Raw genomic sequence first — 16,379 nt, forward strand, 5'->3', positions numbered from 1 at the left:
TGTAAGATCGTTTTGTTTTGAATTTGAGTCATTTGTTAGTAAAAAGTAGGAATGCATATTGTATCTAAATTCATAGAGATCTTACATTTGATACAAAAATTGGGCTTTTACACGATATGTTATACAGCCAACGCAAAGATACAATATGATGGTGGGGAGAACCTTCTACTGGCCACAGGAATAAACACTCAATTGATGTTTATTGGTTCCTAAAAGACTTGTATGGAATAGATCATTTAGAAATGGACATAATTAATAAATTAAGGAAGGTAAGAAATCACAAGAGGGGTTAATGGTATGGAAACTAATATTTTTTAATATATATGATAGAAGTCCAATCTTCTGGATAAAAAATAATCATGTAATTTGACTTAATTCCCAGAAAGCTAGGAAGGGAGATGGTTAAGTACAAGAGGAAAGTTTATCAGTGGTGTTATGCCTCTTGAAAAACATGCTTAAAAAATAGGTGTTGAGAAATAGGTGTTAGTGAACATTATTTGGTAGATGAAAAGGTGGATAAGGTGGGCATATTCAATTGCAGTTTACCTCAATTTTTTTATTTTAAACTAGCCATTTATACAAAAGATAATAATCACTGGTGAGATCATGACAAAATCAGAGTGGTGGGTATGTGCAGATGATCACCGTGAACATCATGAAGGTTGAGAAAACTTGGTCAATGAGGCAAGCTAATTAGCATTCATCGAAGGCTTTTGAGATATTGAGTGCGGAGAAGGATGTAAAAAGTATTATGGACAGAAAGAGTCATGATGGATAAGTAGTACACATGTCATGGGAGGGGCGAGGGTTGATAAGAGATATGCTTAAGGTAATGGGAAAGGTGGGTGCCGAGCATCTTGAATGGCGATGAAATTTTGAAAATTGTTTTAAGAGTGGAGGGTTAGGAATAGGGTAAACATGTTGGATGGAATGAAGTGAGGCAAAATGTATGTGGTGTTGAAGAAGGGTTTATTGTGATGTAGGTTATTATGTGATATTGCATTAGGTGAAGCAAGAAGAAATGTAGAGATGGTCAGCTAATCCAAAATTTAACTTACATGGTATAGTACAATATATAAAAACCAGGTAATGAGGGCAAAAGTTTGACTAATGGGGGTACTGAGAAATTAATAAGTTCATCAAAAGAGGCTTGAATTTTTTGATTCTCTAAGGGCCTTCACGTTTAAGTATCAGTTCTATAGAATTTTTACATAATTTGTGAAACATAATCTTAATGCATTAAATTCTGAGACTGGCAAACATGCCAGGGAGTAGGTTGGTGAGTTTATAGAGGAAATTGTGAAGTATTAGGTGTATGAGTTTTTAAAAATTTGGACTAGGATCCAAGAAGGAATTTTAATTTTGGGTTTATTAGAATGGAATATGACTTCAGAGTTATTTTGGCTTTTGAGACCATCTTGTTTTGAGATTTTCAATAATGAGCTGGAATCGAGAAACTGTTTGACTTGTATTAAGTAATCAGATTTACACGGTATGACAATTACCTTAATTTTCCTTCAAAATTACCATTTTTTTATGGTTAAATATGTCCAATGGAAGAGGTTTGCTAGATTTGGAATGGTTATCTTTAATTTTGATGGGGGTGGAATTATGCATAGCATTTTTCACCATTTCAGGTTGATATCCAAGAGTGAATTTAATGTTAAGAACGAGGGCACCAAGAGGGAATTGACCTGGCTTGAGGGTGAATTGGAGACCATTTTAAGAAGAGTGACTTATGTGGGAATAAATTAATTGAAGATTGGGTTTGTGATAAAGTTGTTGGGAGGAGAATTTTTTGGTTACCAATTATATAATAGGTGGAAGAGTTTATATTGGACTGTTATGGAATTTTTCTTCTTGTGCTCTTCAACTATTAGCGCTTAGTGTTTGAAATCATGCCTGAGGGAAAATTCAATATTAGATGAAATGGGTAACTTCTAAATGGATTTGGTAAGCTTCTAGTTCAAGGCTTGTATGGACTAAAAAAGGTAATGAAAGTGGGCAGATATCAACTTTTTTGGCAATTTGCTGGAGATTATATGAACATTTATTGCTTAAGGGAACTTGTCAGTGAATTTAGGAATACTATCAAATCAGAGGGAAATTATAAGTACCATACTCACATCATCAAATACTCATACCTCATCACTCTTTAGGTCAAATGACATGAAAGCCATGATTTCTGTGGATGGGATGGCTCTGTATGACCATGTGGGAATGGGATTGTTTAGACAAGTGGGTCGTCGACGGCTATTAATTGTAAAAGAGGGCGATGTGAGTGGGATGAGGAAATAGTGGGTATCAAAAAGAAGGAACAGTAACTCTCGCAGGGATGGATCACTTGTTGGAGAATCAGCTGATGATAGCCACTTGCAGGACCAGCTAGATATAAGTATAAATTTTCACTTATATTTGAGCGACACAATATACTGGGAGGTCACTGGGTTAAGAAAGTGATGTAAGGAAGGTGAGAGAAGAGGGAGGGCCATTTGTGAAGGAAAAAAATATCCAAGGCAAAAAAGGTAATCATAATGCTGTGACAAAGGTGGCTGTTAAACTGTGTTGATGCAATGTGCAATTAGGAATACATACTCTTAACACAACTTCAGTTAATCAAATGTGTACACTGTCATCAAAAATTTTATTTCAATTATAATACAATTGTCACTTTGCTTATGTTTAACTATGTATTTGTACATATTCTTGTTGTATTAATTGATGGATCAATTTCTACCAAAAGGACGGTGTGGAGATCAAGTTTTATTAATGCACATGAATAATAACAAAAAAACATGTATCCATTTATCAAAGAGGAAGAAATCACTTAAGTATAGGACCATTAATTAGTTTTATATTAATTACCATAGTATAGTCCATAACACACAGTATCAATAGAACTTTTACATCTCAGACTTTTACAAAATATGTTTTTATATTTATACTATTTGCCATTCGTGTAGCCACAAACCAATATATATGTCCAATATCCACATCTAAACAATTTCAATTACTATTTTGTACTCTAGCATTGTACAATGACATCATTCTTCATGCTTAATTAGCATTTACAAATCTTTGGTGGTATCTCCAAAACCATGTCCCAATTCCATATTTAATTTCCGCACTGAGAGAAGAAACTATACATGGGCAATTGGCAATCACTTATTGTATCAATAAATTAAAGGTTTAAGTTAATGTGAATGGCCCTTACATCCATTAATTTATTAACTAAGCAAAAAATAGAAATAAAAAAAGGATGGAAGAAGTTTTCAAATAAATCAAGAGAAATTGTAGATAACTGATTCTGCCCTTCTAGATTTAATGTCATAAAACTGCTCTGCAGGGCATTTCATATTCAGGGTAAGTCAATGGTTGCTTTACACAGGTGATCAAACTGCCAGAATGTTCTGAACTGTCTCTTTCACTGTTTCTGGCTTTTTCTTTGACTCTAAATTTTCTGAGTCTGATTCGGTCTCATTGGCTGCTACATTACTCTCCTCCTCTTTTGGTAGAATTTCTTCAGATGACGCTTCTGAATGGTCATTTGAATCCTCGGGAGTATCCAGAGTTTCACTGCCATTTTTACCACTCTCTAGGTCACCCTTTACAGGTGGATCCACAGGTTTTTCAGTGACTGCATCTGCTTCATCTGAGTCATCACTATCACAGGAACTAATATCATCAATATCTCCCACCCTGGAATCAGGAAAAATTGTTCTTAGGAAATGTGGATTAACTAAAACTGATCGCTTTGCAGAAGCAGCAGGCTATGAATAGACTAATGTATAGCAAACACTAACACAATGATGATGAATTAGTATAATGATGAAATGTTGAAAAATCATATAAACTTTATACCAATTATGGATATGGATGAAGCTTTAATAAAATTTTGCAAACCACTAATGATACAGTGATGACAGCTTAAATATGCCTCATATATGTACAACCATTAAAAAATTCAAATGATCACATATGTAAAAAAAATAAAATGATGTGGGCTTTGGTTTGATTCCCAAGGATGCCTCTGAGCACCCTCAGCTTTATCTACATTGTGTGATATTTTTTGGGCGTCACATCTCCCTAGGAAATCAGAGGTGGCACAGGGAAAGGAACCCCTCTATCTTACCATATAATTTGTACCCTGATGAACAAATAGGATTTCTGGATTAAATTTGGGTGATGCTAAGGGGACTCTTATGATTGACCTTGGCACACAAACAATGTCTCCTGATTCCTAATGTTTTCACCATTTTCCTAAAAAAACTTGCTGCCCTTTCGCCTGATTGTTCACATCAGTGTCAGAAATCTGACTGTGTATTTGTTTTGTGGATCACCAAAGTCATTCCTACTGTACTTTTGCAGGACTTGTTACTTGCCTACAGTTCATACTTCATGAGTTTATAAGATGTATTAATTAAATTGATTTGTTTTTTATATTTGTGTCCATCACTGTGTAATTGCCATGGTAGGGGAGGAGAGAAGGTTGTAGGGAGAAATCAAAAGGAGACACAAATAGTGGATGCACAGAATTTTGATTGTCGATGGAATGTTGATGAGTGTGATAAGAGGGGAGAATGCAAGGCAAGAGACGTAGGTGGAGGAAAAGAATATGCATGTTAGATGGAATGAAAGGAAGCAGAAAATAAGAAGGGTTTACTGCAGTGTAGGGTGTCAAATTAGATTGTATTACGTGAGCCTTGTGAGATACGGAGGTAGTCAGTTTGTGCCTGTCCAAAACCTACCAATAATGGTAGAGTACCTTAAAAAAAGGACTATTTTCAGAGAACTTGACTTGCAGGCTGTAAGAAATGGCCTCCAGTCACAAAACTAAATGGAACATCATTCCCATCAGGAATCTCTGATTTCCTTATCACATTCCAGTTTTTTCATGGATAGTATTTTCCATCTTTTATGTGCTTTCAAAGACACTGATTAAATAAAAAACCTTTTCACAATTTCCCTGTATGATCATGGGCTTAACTGGGGGGGGGGGGGGGAATATGTACCCTCACCTATTAGCCAAACTTCAAGTAGAATGATATTTTTAAAAATAACAACTCAGCAGGCTAACAATTCAACTACTTACCAAGTCCAGTGTGAAGTCTTGTAAATAACCACAAAGAAAATAAACTGGTTTGATTTTCTGGTAGTCAGAACTTAGTTAAAAATTACACGCAGGACCATGGAAGGAGCTTGTCCTCTTACCCTTACCTTTCAAAATCAACTTTTGGTTACTTACAGACGTAGGGGAAAGAAAGAGGGTATAATACAACCATTTCCAGGATAGGAAGCCCATGATTGAATGAGATATAATTGCATTTGAAGAGAGCAACAACATACAGGGGCAGTAAAGAAAATGTTAAAAATGCTCACCAAAGGCATGACTTCTTAGTAGGTTTCTTGGGCTCAGGAAGTTTCCTCTTTTGTGAAGATGACATACAGCACCCAGAAGTAGATGCTTTCATACCTGTTAAAATAAAAAAAACGGAATTAATAACAAAACTATGCAAGTACAGATATTAAATGGATAGTTTGTTTGTTGCAGAATCCCTTTAACGGAATATATCATACTGCATTTATGCAATTTCCAAATTAATCCCAATTGGCGAAATTATTGCATTCACATACCTTGATCAACTGCATCCCAAACCTTCTCACTGAGGTCTGACCTCTGCCTCTCATATTCCTTGTCCTGAAATTCGTGCTTAGGTTCAGCACATAGCCTTTCTAGTTTCTTTTTGCGTTTTTCTGCCGCTTCTCTCTCACGGTCAGCTTGCTGAGCAATCCAGTTCTTCAACCTTCATGATAAAAAATTGTATTACAAGGATTTGAGAAAAGAAATTTTTAACGAACAAATTTAGAGTGAATTGTATATGAAGGAAATTTTCTCTATCTTACATTGTAAAATGTAAGCCTTTTTTTAACCATATCAATATTGTTATGTATTAATGCAATATATATGGTGGCATAAGAGGAGGCTATTATGAAACTAGGCTGAGTAGATTATATTTGTCGCTGCTTTTTCCAAGCGTATAACATTTTGGATATTTGCGGATTTTATCAGAGGATTCCATGACATTAAAAGTAACAAAAAAGTACCTCTTTTCTTCATTGATGTCTCTTAATCTGCGCCCACTTAAGTCTCGGCAAGCTTCGCGGTTAGTTGTCTTCTCAATTTGAGCGCCGATAGCTCTGAGCATCGAACCAAATCCTAGAAAAGACGTTAAATTAGACAAAACAGCGGGTTAATAGGCACATATATGTGAGATTATAATCACGACATACCTCCTTTTCCACCAACAAGACGAGGTACTGCACGAATGACGCCATCGCAAACATCATTAGGTTGTATACGTTTCCCATTGTGTGTGAAATAAAATTCATCGTCAAATCCCTAGAATAAAGAAGTAAATAAAATAAGTGACCAAGCATGAAAAACAGCTATAGCCTCCACAACAGTTAATTATAATTACCACTTACATTGTGGACTAAAATTTCATTTAGTTTTTCGACAGTTACATGCGAATCCGATAAAACGAGTGTCCTCTTCAAATGACTTAACTCTAGAAGGGTCATATTTCGTGTCCTTTCCTGATAGGATAATACAAAACAATGAAATGTATAAGGCAGAACAACAAACTACGCACTGATTGATCGGTTGACACAATTGACTGAGAACCTTCAGAACGCACAACTCCTTTCACTTGTTTTGTTGTGTAGAAATCTTTCGTTTCCACGACAGAATGAGGTCGTAGTGGGGATTGGGTTACTATAATCAGCGGATGAGACCAAAAAATGAAATTATAAGTGTATCAGAGGAGTTGTGCATTGATATTAAGAGCATACAGCCTCTCCGCTGTTGGTTGCTGCTGAATTAAATGCTCTAGCTTATAGTAACAGTTTAATTTTCTTAAAATTTGTGTGACATAGATGTTTAATGAAATTATTTAATTTATTCATAATTTTAATCTCGGGTTTTTACATCTCTATTATCATCCGAATGGCCTTGGACGAGTCGATTTCTAAAAATCAATACACTTTTGTCCATTACGTTTCTTCGGAGATTAGTATTCGTCTGATTAGAACTTAACATCCGAGAGTGTCATTCTTTTACCTCAGTCACTTCGGGGAAAAATTTTGGCTACTTACTATTACTCATCAACTGTTGCATAACTCAGCAATTAACAAGGAGATGCTCCTTTGATATCATATCATATGTTTGCAAGTGGCTCCACGACCGGTGGTTTGCGAGCCTACCAAGCAAAGGAACGAATGAAACGATAGGAGCGCTCAAAGTTTTCGAGCAATGATATCATCAGGGTTGGGCGTTGTGATGTGACGCTTTATATTTTCACAGTGAGCGATTCTCTCAAGATTTTCTAGCCTTACAAGTGTGTGGCGGAAAAATGGGTAATATGTTTAATATATTATCAAATTTAACCTACTGTTAATGGGTATTTGCATTAATAATTTTGTAGCCGTTTTGTTTATATGCCCACAGCTGGTCATTGATATGCATTCCAACTTGACTTGTTTATTATGGTAAAATATGGTTAAGAAACGTTTATATACTAAATCTAATGACGTTTCCAACTGTAATTGATGAAATGCGGTGATTTTCTTTAATTATTTGTTTTTTAAGAACTTCGCCTCAAAACCTTTTGTGTGTCATTAGCGAATTGATGTCTGCCCAAACGGAAACTTATATTGAAACTAGCCCAGGAAAGTTTTCGTTCAGTGAATGAATAATATGTTGTCCCAGTACAAGCAGGGAATGAATGTTTCTGTTCCAATTTCTATGTTTTGATTTGGAAATAATCCTTCCTTATGTAGTGTACATGACTAGGAAGAGGGAGTTTATGTAGGCCACGAATAGGTTATACCGTCAGATTTATGTCATCCTTAAGCATTCAATTTGGGTGTGTTTCGGAGTTCTTTGCATTACGTCATTTATATGTGGAAGCAGAATAATTCTGAAACGCCTTCCACCGCCAGTATATTTAAAACTTGCATTAGTTACACAAATTTAAAACCTGTGTTTGCGTTTTTGTTTGTAAGATGAGTTAGTTTATATTAAACTTTGCTTGTTTTTATGTAGATTTTCGTATATGAACGCAGCAGTTGTGGATTTTGTTTGAAATTAGCGTAGGGTGTGGAAATATACTATTACCATCGTTTAAATATTATCCGGGATAATTGTTGTTTTAATTGTATTTTTTAGTCATCCGTTTAATGTGACATTTAGATGGTCTAAGACTTTGTTTTGAAGGAATAACAAATTTTCAGTTAATTCAGTCAGGATTATCTTCTTTGCTTTTATTAGTACTAGTAACCTTTTTAGCACTAGATTTGCCTCTCAATACACATCCATATTTATTTAATCAATTTTGAGCTTTTCATCGTGCAACGGCCTGTTGTGTTTTTTGTCTGCAGTAGATTTGAGAAAAAGCCGTGGGAAATTAACATTCATCATGATTTCAAATGTATTCAACACATTGCTGTTTACTGTGGATTTATTGGAATTTCCTAATGTATGTTTAGGATCTTTTAGTTATTACAGAAAGTTAGTTCTCACTGTTTTAATATTTGGTGCTCATGCATTTTTAATTTTATGTTTTCAGTGGAAGCTCTTGTTGAATTCGATTACACTGCTCAAGCACCAGATGAGCTAACATTAAAGAAAGGAGATTTAATCACTGCCATAAAGACAGAACCTGGAAATGGCTGGTGGGAAGGCAGCCTAAAGGGGCACAGAGGCTTGTTTCCTGACAATTTTGTAAAGGTTTGTATACTGAAGGATTCTTGTATTGTGAATTACATTAGTTGGGAAGACTGGAATTGGAGTGTTGTAAGTTATGACTTATCATTTTGAGTGATGGAATTTTTTTTCCGATTGTAAATTTTATGAAAATCTTGAAAATTACACTTTGTTTGAATTCCTCACTGCAGATGAAAAGCTTGTGATGGCTACATTGAAAACAGTTATATGGTTTTATTTAACAAATCTCAAAACTTCTAGTATTTTGCCACATTACACATTTGTTTTCAAAATAATTTTACCAGATATATTAAGTATTGTTTGTTTCCTTTCATTAAAAGCTTTTGCTATCTATTTTTTTTTGTAATTTCCTTGTGTGCATTGAGAACTTTTTTACGACCCTACATTTCCTTCTTCTAGCTGAGAGAATCACTAGAAGCTGAAAATATTATCAGTTGAAGGAATGGAAAGTCTTAAAAATGCTCAGCATGCAGCAGGAACTCTGAAATATGTTATATCGTTGGTCTTATTTATCACCAATGAAAAGCACGTCGAATTAAGTTTAAAAGTTATATGCATTGGCTTTTACTGGAAATCTGAAATTGATACCTACTGCAGAACTTAAAGAGCTTATTTTTACGGACTTGCATGAGGTCAGAATACACAATATTATAAAGCTAGCATTTTTAAAGGGAACATTTTCAAAGTGTCACATAAGCAGTTTTCAGAATTTGGACTTGGTCACATTTATTCATTGAAAGACATTCCAAGTGACAACCTAGTGTGATAGTTGTATGGTCATATTTCTAATAATTGGGCTCAATTTACCTACTCTTTATTTTTTAGATAATTCTTGTTGTTAAACTTTTTTCATATACCTATGTCCACTCTTTAACCTTTAAATATAACAAGTATGTTGTTTTATTTTGGCTATCCCTTGCTATTAATTTTCCATATTTACAACAAGAACCCAGTTGTGCATTGCACACATTATTAAAGCTCTTTGTTGTTGAGTGTAGGTTAGGCACAGATGGAAAAACTAGGTGAAATACCACAATAGAATTTTGTAGAGTTGGGGGAGTGTTTCATGTGATGTGGAAAATTATTTAAAACTGCATTTCAAACAAGTTTTTTCCCCTCTCAACAACAAAAATTTGCAAAATCTTTGATATTTAAGAGAATTGTCATTATGTTGCATGTAATTTTCACTGTACTTTTTATTTTTTTAATTATTAATTTATTTTTGTTAACTTCCACTATTTTTATCTTATTTGAAGCCATGGGTAAATCAAAATTATCATTGGGAGTGGTTTAAATTTTGTGAGATTGCTGCTCTAGGTTAATTTATTATTACTGTCAAAACCCAACAGAGTATTCTTTATATGAGGTCTGTCAATCTCAATCGATGATTTTAATTGGTCTTCTCTGCTTCAATTGATACTCAAACACACCTTTATTGGGGAAGTGAAGTTTATTAAGTGAAAATTTGTGGTTATTTCAACGAGTGCAGTTCTGGACTACTGACCAGAGGACCCAAATTCAGTTCTGTGCTCCCTAAGTAATAAGGGTATCACAAGTTTTCCATAAGCTATGGGTAATCAAAATGACCATTGTTGTCAAGGTACCTTTTAATTCAAATGCTGACCTACCTCAGTTGGGTTACACCTCTGGCCCCCTTGGGTTTACCCAAGCCATTTGATTTGTTGGGTATCAGATCTCCTTCAGAAACTTCAGGTAGCCCTTTGAACTATCCCTATACTCTGATTTTTGAATTATGAACACTATTTAGGGCCCTGTAGAAGGTGAGCTTCATCCTTGCCTATTAAACCAGCCTCCTAGGTGATTGTGGTTGTTTGTTTATCAAAGGAAAATTCAATGTAACCAATTATCTAGAAGAGGAGGAGTTTATTTTGTGGGGAAGCACCAAAGCAAAAACTTCATGCCTTTTTGCCAGTCTAATATTGGTTGGAATGCTTCATCAGATGTGATTCTATATTATATGAATGTAATTCAGGTTTTCAATGCTGACATTATTATTATTATTTAATGTCCTACAGGTTTTAAAGAAAGAGGCCCCAAGTGATTCTGGTAAAGATGAAAAGAATGGAGTTGTTCTTAGATCAGGTGAGTCATTTGTATTGTACTCTTATTTGGCCTAATTCCTAGTTTTTAGTTTCATAATGCGAGCCAGAGTGCCGCTCCAATAATGAGATGCTGTGGTAACAATTTTTTGCATCTTGCCATACACATATTTTCTATTTTTAGCAAGATTTAGCCTTACTTGATGATTTACTTTACTTTAGATTTACTCGATGATTTTTCAGTGTGACTTTATTCTTTGGAATATTCTTATATCGGTTACTTATAAACAATGATTCGATTCCCTTTGAAAGAGAAAAACTGAACCTTTACGTATTATGTTCAGAAGAAAATACATAGTTATTTCCAAGGTCCTTCAATTGACCAGTGTTGTCTTTATTGAAGAATGGTTGGCATTTGATTGACTTGATATAAATGTGGTGGCAAGATTTTGCATTTATTTCCTCATGATCTCAATGTTGTCCTCTTATTTACATAATTCCAGTTTTACAAAATTTAATAAAGACATTGCTATTCATCGGCTGTGAATGAAAAATTAAAACAAGTATCGTGGCTAGTTCACTTTCAGGCACCAGTTTTGAATACATAATCTTTGCTAAGGAAATTGAATTAAGGTGAGGAATGTGTTATGCACATCCCCAGTAATAAAACCAGTAACCTCAAAGCTTGGCTGAAAGTAGACTCTTTGAATACTTGAGCTTGGATTAACATCATATTTTACATGTGGCTTGTGTAATAATCCTAACAAGCATCACGCTGTTGCTTCTTGAGCACCAATGGGCATACATTTCATTAATAAATTGCATTTAGTTGTTTGACTTGTTTAGTTAATATGAATAAATCATTCTCTGCGTCTTGGAATAGGACTTTAAAATGGGAATGATAATATTCTTGGTTGATTTTGGTCAGATAAAAATAAGTGATGGCATGTGTGCTCTAACACTAATGCCGTGATGGACATAACTCAATCTTACCTCATCACAGCCCACCTATTCCAAAAGCCAGGTCATTAATAACTAAGAAGGGGTTGATTCTGTTTGTTAAATCTTGGTTCTACCAATTCTTTGAGGGATTCAGAGCCATAGAATCAAAATTTAAAGTTTAATTTAAGTAATTAAAAAGAATGATGCATTGGTTTACATTGAAACAGTAAAAATATTAACTTTCATATCATTGAACCCCCCCTATTTTGTTTGCTAGATTTTTTTAGAAACTGGATAAAAGAGCTAAATTGCACATTAGTCATATCTGTTTTCTTCATCATTTCAAAATATGCTTGTATACGTGATTGTTTTGTAGCTAAGAATCAAGCATACATTTTCTATAATGTCACTCCGGCAATACAACTTCAGCATCATTTGTGGCTCAGGAATTAGAATTGAAGATGAAAAAATTGTGATTGACAGGTTTATTAACTGCCTCACTTGAACCAATCTTTTTGCTCCTTAATCAAGATTTTTACCATTGCAAGGCAATATTCTTTGTTCATTGAATTGTATATCTCCTCCAAGGCTTCTGAGTGTTTGTAATTGTTTTAATGTGCCTTGCATATGCTCAGCCTGGGGTTAAGGGCCTACTGATTGTTCATCATTATGCCACCGAGTTTCCCTTGTGTGTCGGATGTCTTTTTAACCCTTTTTAAGTTGTCTTTTAGGCATTTGTAAGGGAATATACAGAATATTCAACAATAGTATTTTCCGACTAGCTCTCAAGAGCTTTTTAGCTTAACACAAATTTATACTGCTACTTAAATTTGTATTGGTTCCATCTTCAAGGATTTACTCTAGCATAGGATGTCAGCCTTAAGTAAACTTAAATGAACAAATTCCATACATGTTTCCTTTTCTAATTTGTTTGTGGTGTATGAGCGTATACCATTGATTTCCCCTTTCAAAATTTTGGTATAGCTTTATAAGTCAATGATAGACGGAGTGAAGGTAGGGGAGCAGAAAAGACATATTTATGTAGATGTGAGGATCAATTCTATAATCAAACTTGATTGATACCTCTTAAGCCCTTGTGAGAATTTTGTGGCATTGTCCTTGCTTAGCAATGAATTAAGGTTTGCTTTTCATTTAATTTGGTACTGAAAATTTGAATTTTGGAAATTACTCGTTCTTGTATTTTCATTAGATTTTAGAAACGTGAAGTGACATAATAGTAGGCCACATTAATAAAGTAATAAATCAAATTTCTTTAAAAATTAGGTATATGTATCACAATTGAACGTTTTCATTTTTTAGCAAGACATTTTTCAAACATACGAGGGTCATCCGGAAAGTAGTACCCGTTCGTGCCGCATGAAGTGCTGACGACGCGAGTAGCCGCTGGACGAGGTCAGATAGCTTCAGTGGCTTGTCTGCCTTCTCTGAGCCAAGTTGCGTGACGCTAGCATTGCCTGTGTTGTTTCTGTGATTGTTTACAATGTTTAAAAAAATTGAGAACGCCGCCAGTTGTGAAGTGAGGGCAGTGATTAAATTCCTCAATGCAAGAAACGTTCGCCCATGTGATATTCATCGCCAATTAAAGGAGGTGTATGGAGACAATGTAATGGACGAGTCGTCTGTTCGGCGGTGGTGTCGCAACTTCAACATGGGGAGGGGGAACACACACGACGATGAGCGTTCGGGGAGACCGTCTGTCATTACAGACCAACTGGTGAGCTCAGTTGACGAATTCGTGAGGAACGATCGGCGCGTCACAATTGATGACATCTGTGAGCATTTTCCCAATGTTTCTCGAACAATTGTTCATGAAATTGTTAAACACCATCTGCATTATGCAAAAATTTGTGCAAGATGGGTCCCTCGCGTATCTCAATGAGCTGGCGGCGAAGGACTATGCAGCAGGAATACAGAAACTTGTCACACGTTATGACAAATGCCTTAATTTGCTTGGAGATTATGTTGAGAAGTAGTTTAAAGTATCCTCTTTCAAATAAAATTTTTTATGTTTGTTAATATTTACTTTTGTGTCTTTATTTCACGAACGGGTACTACTTTCCGGATGACCCTCGTAATTTTTTATCCAATTGATTTAATTATATAAGGTGCCATATTTAATTAACAACATGCATTTTTTTGTATGAAATTAATTTTAAATGATACTTTGTTAATTTTCTGATCATTGTTATTATTTGATGTTTCACGGAAAATTTATGTTGCATGTTTAATTTTTGTGTTGGAATGCCTGAATTAAAAATGTTATTGCTGTATATTTTCCCTATCATTTTGTCTTCATTAGAGAAGCATGGAATAAAATGATTTTTTGCTCTTTGGGATTGATCTGATCGTTCATCTAAATTTTATCTGAGATTGTGGATTATTATTCATATCTTGATATAACCTTTTATGTAGTCCTAGACATGGTGATTTATTCTGTTTGTCATATTTCTGTAGGTTCAAAGCGTCGATGTAAAGCAGTCTTCAGCTACAAGCCAGTGAATGATGATGAATTGGAACTAAAAGTGAATGACATCATTGAAGTCCTTACTGAAGTTGAAGAGGGATGGTGGAGAGGGAAATTAAGAAACAAAGTATGTACAATGTATTGATAATGATATATGACGATGATATGATTTGTTCGGGCCATTTGAAAATGTTTAATCCTTTAAGCCTCTACGCAAAACGATGGAAATTTTACAAGAAACATTGTCCCTAGCCATCTAACTCTAAACTGCAATACAAACTGTCATTCCTACCTTGAAGGAAAATTGATCCATCAGATATCCTCTAAAATTCTAGGAATAGTAATTGATGACCATTGTACACATTTTTATAATCCTGAGACTCACCTCCTATCTGGGTTTGCTAATCTCCTTAGAACTAATAGGAAATGGTACTGTTACCACAATAAATGTACTGGTTTCACTTTATAATGAAGAATTTTGCTCTCAAATCATATGCGGTAATCTGTCCTGGGATATGTCATTCTAGTCGCACAACTAAAAAGGGCCATATGATATATGATGATAGTTGCAAATAAGCACAACCACGTCCTCTCACACACCGTTCAGGAAATTTAATTTTTTACTTGTGACTTGCGTATGTCTGCATGTCCTTACTTCTAGGTTAAAAAAATTTGTCATCATCTGATGTAAAATAACTCACTTGTGAACTCTTATGACACAAGATCCCTGGATGATTCTCACAAACCATATGTACATACTCGTGCAACTGTATTGGGAACATATCCAATGGGGTGAGTCCTTAGGAAACTGAGTGATGAAATCAGAGCAACTCACAAGGTATTATTTTTCTAAAGCAAACACAGGAATTTCTATACTTTTTTCATTTTGTATTTAGTCCAGGAGTTTTTAGATGGTGATGATTTCTAATGGTTCTATATACTCTTTGTTTGTTTGATAGTTTCACGTTAAAAACAGTATTGAGGAAGGAAACAGAAAACCGACTCAGTTGTTTCTCCCAAGAAACTATGATAATAATGTATATACTCTTGGTGTTGTGTTTCTGTTGTTCATGCTAGCCTCAGGGGACGTGATAGTCCAGGGGGAGAGCATTGGACTGCTGACCGCAGGGGTTGGGTTCAATTTCGGGCAAGCCTCTCTGGGCACCCTCAGCTTCACACAAGTACTGTGATATTTTGGGTACCAGATCTTCCTGGGAAACCATAGGTGGCACAGGGAAAAGAACAACCCCCCCCCCCCCTATCCAGATGTGTGAATTTCTCATGCTGTTGGGCTTAGTACTAGGTGAACTCTGCAGTCACCTATCAAATTGACCCTTAGGTTGATGACTTTTGATTTGGTTTACCTGTATATTTCCATTTTTGAAATGCCAAATTTTCACAATCTATATAATGTATGTATCTCCTGCTTTAGCAAACTCAGGAAATTCTTAAAGTAGTTCCTTTTCAATTTGATCTGGGAGATTTTGGTTAGTGATGATTTCTAATATTGGTATGCACAGTAAACTCTCCATTATCCATGCTAATAGATGCTTGATGAAGGACAGATAGTCAAAAGACACCTATAACCAAAATATGCTGACAATATGATTGTGAGATTGATGTATATATATGGAGACACATTTTGCCTTTCTTATAATTAATTTGTCCTTTCCATCAATGGAAGGTACAATTTTTTCAATTTTTGATCCATTTTTATAAGGGAGGAAGATATTGTATTTATGTATGTAACACAGAACTATGATCAACTGTATAGCAGAATGTATTTTCCAAAGAAAGCTATACCAATCTCGTAGCCAGAAACAAATAAGTGAGTGGTGAAGAATGAATTTTAAAGAAGGATCGCTGATACTGATTCATATTGTCCTATGATACCGATTGAAGTAAAGCAGTGTGTTTCAATGCAACAATTTCAGGGAGTAAAAATGATTTGCCTTGACCGGGAAGATAGTTAATGACTTATTTGTTGCATAGTAAAACTTTGTACTTGTTCACCTTAAAGGAGATTATAGAATTCTTAGGACTGGTGAATTCAGGGGAAATAATAATGGGAAAGTACAGCTAGTGCATTAAATGTTTACTTAATACA

General features: G+C 35.0%; 2 protein-coding genes across 3 annotated transcripts in view; one reads left to right on the top strand and one right to left on the bottom strand.

Moving 5' to 3' along the window:
- Positions 1-2,625: 2,625 nt before the first annotated feature.
- Positions 2,626-6,688, bottom strand: LOC139686730 (splicing regulator SDE2-like). Its single transcript, XM_071583751.1, has 6 exons — positions 6,487-6,688; positions 6,292-6,400; positions 6,106-6,217; positions 5,635-5,804; positions 5,380-5,473; positions 2,626-3,699 (listed from the first exon to the last, which is right to left on the bottom strand). Exons 1-6 carry the CDS (start codon positions 6,580-6,582, stop codon positions 3,393-3,395), a joined length of 888 nt encoding a protein of 295 aa, XP_071439852.1. The 5' UTR covers positions 6,583-6,688; the 3' UTR covers positions 2,626-3,392.
- Positions 6,689-7,323: 635 nt separating this feature from the next.
- The window catches only part of cindr (CIN85 and CD2AP related), a 49,880-nt gene continuing 40,824 nt past the window's right edge, over positions 7,324-16,379 (top strand). For both annotated transcript variants that reach the window (XM_071583753.1, XM_071583754.1), the window contains exons 1-4: positions 7,324-7,416; positions 8,628-8,788; positions 10,822-10,888; positions 14,263-14,399. In XM_071583753.1, the coding sequence (XP_071439854.1) occupies positions 7,413-7,416; positions 8,628-8,788; positions 10,822-10,888; positions 14,263-14,399 (369 nt within the window). In that variant the 5' untranslated portion in view covers positions 7,324-7,412. The remainder of the gene's footprint in view (positions 7,417-8,627; positions 8,789-10,821; positions 10,889-14,262; positions 14,400-16,379) is intronic.

The sequence above is a fragment of the Hetaerina americana genome, unplaced genomic scaffold, assembly GCF_022747635.1.
Source record: "Hetaerina americana unplaced genomic scaffold, ioHetAmer1.1.p SCAF_15, whole genome shotgun sequence".
NCBI classification, from domain to species: domain Eukaryota; kingdom Metazoa; phylum Arthropoda; class Insecta; order Odonata; family Calopterygidae; genus Hetaerina; species Hetaerina americana.